The following is a 4559-nucleotide window of genomic DNA, read 5'->3' on the forward strand; positions in this document are numbered from 1 at the left end:
TCTATAATGTTGGTTGCCAGAAAATGTAACCTAATGACTGTTATTCATGAGACCCAGGCAAGAATAATTAATAGTCTCAACTAGAAATTGTAAGTGCTATATTTTATACATTTGTGGCATCTTTTGTTTAGTTCAGTTTTTTGCTGTAATTTTCATTAAGTACCCTTTTACCCTATACCTTGTGAATATAGACGTATACTGTATGTGTCAGCGCTGTCAGCTGTTTCTGATGAGCTCAAGTAATAGCCTAACACTTCACTAACAGAAGCGCATAGCTGGGGCGTGTTGTCACCGGAATTCTACAATGTCACATTTGATCTACGAGGAGGAAGAGTTTGTTTGATGAAGCTACCAGTGGCGACATAAGCGCATGCCTAGTTGACGAGACACCTTGGCATGCCTGGTCATGGTATGGGATGCATTTAAATAGCGGGAAACATGACCTCACTTCTGTTTTTTAGCAGTCCTAAGCACGTAGGAGTCTATATAAGTGGATGGATCTCTGCCTCGCTCAGAACAGAATTGACACTGACCGCTTTGGGAGTTGAGCCACTGGACTATCCAACTTCTGGTCACACATTTCAGACATGGGGCTACATACCGTTGAAGAGCTGGTAGGTTCTTTCTCGAAACACTTTGCATCAATTAGGTACTTACTCCATTATTTCCTTTGGGTTTTGGACTGTCTGGATGTTATTGTATCAGACAGTATCATTCTCTGTTTGGGAGTCATTTCATTAGGAGACTTTTATTGGAATTTGTGTATGTATATGTAACTTGGCTCTATTGAACGCAATCCAGCTAGTAATCTCTTCGGACAACCATCTAAAATGTCCGGTTTGTCAACACAGTTTTTTTTGTCTTACTTTCCCACTCTCTCTTTCTCTCTCTCTCTTGCACACACACACATCCACGCATACCAACACACAATTAAGTAAAGAAATGGTTGACTAATTTGGTTCTAAATAACGCATCATTGGGTAGCCTGCTATGTCATCTAACATAATTTGCTTTAACTGGTCTGTAAACGAGCAGGACATGGGACTGCACTCACTTATTAGCAATCTCATTACTTCCTTTTTTGGTTCTTGACCGTGAAAGAAACAGCTCAGCTAAGGAGGGCTTTGGTGTGCTGATGGCTGCCTGTCCTCCATTCGGCTTTTTCCTCTCTTGTAATAGAAAGTGGTAATCTCTATCTGTATCTCCTCCTAGGTCACAGGAAGGAGGTGTGAGGGCAGGGAGGCAGACGAGCGGCTGACGGAAGCGTTTTCGGAGAGCGTGTACGAAGCCGCCGTCAACCAGGAGAAACAGGATGGCCATAGATCACACAAACACCTGGCGAACTTTCCAGAGGAGAGTGAGGGGGAGATTACAGTTGTCAATCTTAATGTGAGTTTTTTATTTTTTTATTACCTCATGCTTAATACTCAATTAGAAACAGAAAAAGCGAGTTGCCTCTTGTTTTTCCTATAATTTCCATCTGAAATGGGGCCCAATTCTTTCAATGCCTTTTTCTTCTACAGACAGACAAATCAGGCCGGCTGAAGCTAGAGACTGTGGACGACCTTTTTAACATCCTTCAGCTGAGGAAGAGGAGGAGGGAGAGGAAAGTGATGAACAAAAAAGAACCCGAGCCAGAGATCATTGTATGTCCCATCAATTCTTTATCAGTTCAATACAGAAAGGCCAACAACCAATTAAAAGCTGTTCAACAAAACTATGCAAATTTGATAATCACAGATTAAAGGGTGAGAATCTGTAAAGACCCATCGAGAGTTATGAAATGTGTAAGCAGTAGTAGTTTGTAGTAAGAAAAATGTTATATAAGCAAACTTAGCATGTGGAATTAGCACAGGGAAGGTATTTAGCAGAGTTTGCTTTTGCAAGGGAAGAGTCTTCACTTCCTTTCTTAGTAGATATGCTAATCACAGTTGTTCACCACAGTATTCACCAGAGAATTAAAACAGGAAATTACAAACATCCGCAAGAGAACATAACTTCTGGGTAACCAGGACGACTAACAACGTGTCTCTTTTTTGTGATCCCTTAGCCAGACACAGTCAATGAAGAAATGTTCTTGAATGCAGCCATGGAGAACAAGCTTCCGGTGATTGAGAAGTATCTGTCAGATGGAGGTGACCCCAACGTCGGTGATCATGTATGCACTGATGATTCTCTAACCTACTAACACCTAAATCCGTCCATTTGCCGTACTGAAAGCTATATGGGCTGTGAAACCAAATCTTCGGATGCAGTCAAGTGCCAAAATAGCCCTAGTTTAATGATGTCACAGGCAGCCAAACAAAACGTCTCTAAAGCCCTTCCGCCCCCTCTTTCACAGTTCCTGAGGACCGCGCTGCACAAAGCCTCGTCAAAGGGTCACGTGGAGATTGTGAAAAGACTCCTGCATGCCGGGGCTTCCATTGAGAAGAAAGATAAAGTTAGTTCTCTCTCTCACGCACTCACCCAAAGGAGCTCTAATTATGTAGATGGTCGATGGTTCAGAATGTCTGGGAATTGTCACCCAACTCGTTTGCCCCCACTTCCAGCTGGACGCCACGGCGGTACACTGGGCCTGCAGAGGAGGCAGCCTGTCTGCTCTGGAACTGCTACTCAACGAAGGAGGGAAGTTCAACTCCAGAGACAAGGTACGGAACTGGGACCCCATGGCTTTGGCCAACATTACAGATGTAGGAGCAATATCTCCTTTAATTGTGTCATCACGTAGTCAGAATTCTACTCAGTGTTACAGTGATGCTAGTGTTAGACAACATTTAGGGACAGAATACTCAAAGTGTATAGTTACCCTTTTGATCAGTGTGCCTGATGGGTGCCGTTGGCATGCATTTGATTAGTCTGTGTTTGAGGTCCGAGTCATTCCCTCTGTTTTTCACCATATCAGCTGCGGAGCACTCCTCTCCATGTAGCTGTGAGGACGGGACACTATGAATGTGCCGAGCACCTCATCCACTGTGGAGCAGACATCAACGCTAAAGACAGAGTAAAGCAAAACAACAAATTACAACCATGCACAAAGGGGCTTTCGCAAACCTAACACTTTTACTTGGTGCGCTGTATTGTAAAGAGTTGTGTTTTTTTTTGTAGGCCATTGCATTTCTTATATTTGCTTTGTTTCTTTCCAGGATGGGGACACACCTATGCACGACGCTGTGAGGATAAACCGTTTCAAAATGATCCGGCTACTGCTGATGTACGGAGCCAGTCTTAAAACTAAGAACAATGTATGTATTGCCTAGAGCCATCTAATAAGTCTGTAGAGACATTTCCTCAGGCCATACTTTGCTCATATTGTAACTCATTTAGGTATATTTAGAAACATGGTTGTTACTGCATATTGTGTGAAAATGGCGCCCTCCAGTGTGCACTATAATATAGCAGTTTGAATGGGGAGCTGCTATTTAACTTATGCTCTCTTTACTTGAATGTGTGTTCTTCCTGTGCAGGACGGCAAGTCCCCAAGTGACAATCTTCTGGCGTGGCAGAGTGGTGCTAAGAACATCCTTTGTAACGTCAACAATGAAAAAGCCATCATGTAGAGCAGGGAAACCTGATCTACTAGGGGTCATGATGCAAATATGGGATGCCAAAATTTCATGAGGGGATGTGTCTTCCTTAATTTGAAGAGAATTAAAATGTTTATTTTTTTTAATTAACAATATTTTATACCAGTGCATTACAAAACGAATGTGTGATTATTTGGGAAATACGGAAAATAAAGCGACTTTGAGGCGTGTGGGATTATTTTGGTTTGTCTCTATGACATCCAGAAGCTGATCTATGACCTTTTTAAGTCGAAATTTACTTTGCTTGTGAAGTAATTTTATGTGTGACTGTCACTATCAATCAAACTACTACTGTTTTTTTAAATGGTGGTTTGATAAAAATTATCTTGACAAATATATTTGGTAAAAGAATAATAAATTGGGTTTATTTTTTTAAATTGCATACCAAATTCTTTTCACAATTGTGCTTAAAAACAACCAACAATTCCTTGGTCTCTCAAATGAAACAAAGCAAAGCTGGTGAAATTTGGGAACCCCTATAGAGACCAATAACTTCTCCAGTTCTTGAGGAGATCAGTGGCTATTGAACGTTTTGTTTGTTTATATCCATTTATTCTTATAGATTATCATTAGTATGTGATCATTTTTGATTTCTCAAATATCGAAATTGCTGGCCAATGTTAGGGCTGTAGCTTCCATGCATTTTGATGGTGTTGACTTTGTATGTGATTGTTGGTTAATGATGAGCAAGAGAAACGCAAAGTAAAGATACTATGGGATTTTTACAAGGTAAAATATTACTGAAGAAAGAGCTGTAATACTAGATTCTTTAAAAAGTTACACTCACCTTTTCATGTATAAACAGACTGACAGGTGATAATATGGAGCTGGTACGGAAAGTTGTTCTTGGTTACGAGGATGAAAGTGAGGGATTTTTGAAAATATTTTTTTAAGATGCTTTGGAATTTAGTGTCAAATATTGTTACTGAGTTTTTTATTTATTGTAAATTTTATCTGTACATTTTTAATTGTTAT

General features: G+C 40.5%; 1 protein-coding gene across 1 annotated transcript; it reads left to right on the forward strand.

Moving 5' to 3' along the window:
- The first annotated feature begins 342 nt into the window (after nucleotides 1-342).
- LOC105008388 (ankyrin repeat domain-containing protein 1) lies at nucleotides 343-4280 on the forward strand. Its single transcript, XM_010867680.4, has 9 exons — nucleotides 343-614; nucleotides 1213-1389; nucleotides 1524-1646; nucleotides 2051-2158; nucleotides 2342-2440; nucleotides 2550-2648; nucleotides 2903-3001; nucleotides 3144-3242; nucleotides 3465-4280. The coding sequence occupies exons 1-9, from the start codon at nucleotides 588-590 to the stop codon at nucleotides 3555-3557; spliced, it is 924 nt and encodes a 307-aa protein (XP_010865982.1). The 5' UTR covers nucleotides 343-587; the 3' UTR covers nucleotides 3558-4280.
- Nucleotides 4281-4559: the final 279 nt, after the last annotated feature.

The sequence above is a fragment of the Esox lucius genome, chromosome 5, assembly GCF_011004845.1.
Source record: "Esox lucius isolate fEsoLuc1 chromosome 5, fEsoLuc1.pri, whole genome shotgun sequence".
Taxonomy (NCBI): domain Eukaryota; kingdom Metazoa; phylum Chordata; class Actinopteri; order Esociformes; family Esocidae; genus Esox; species Esox lucius.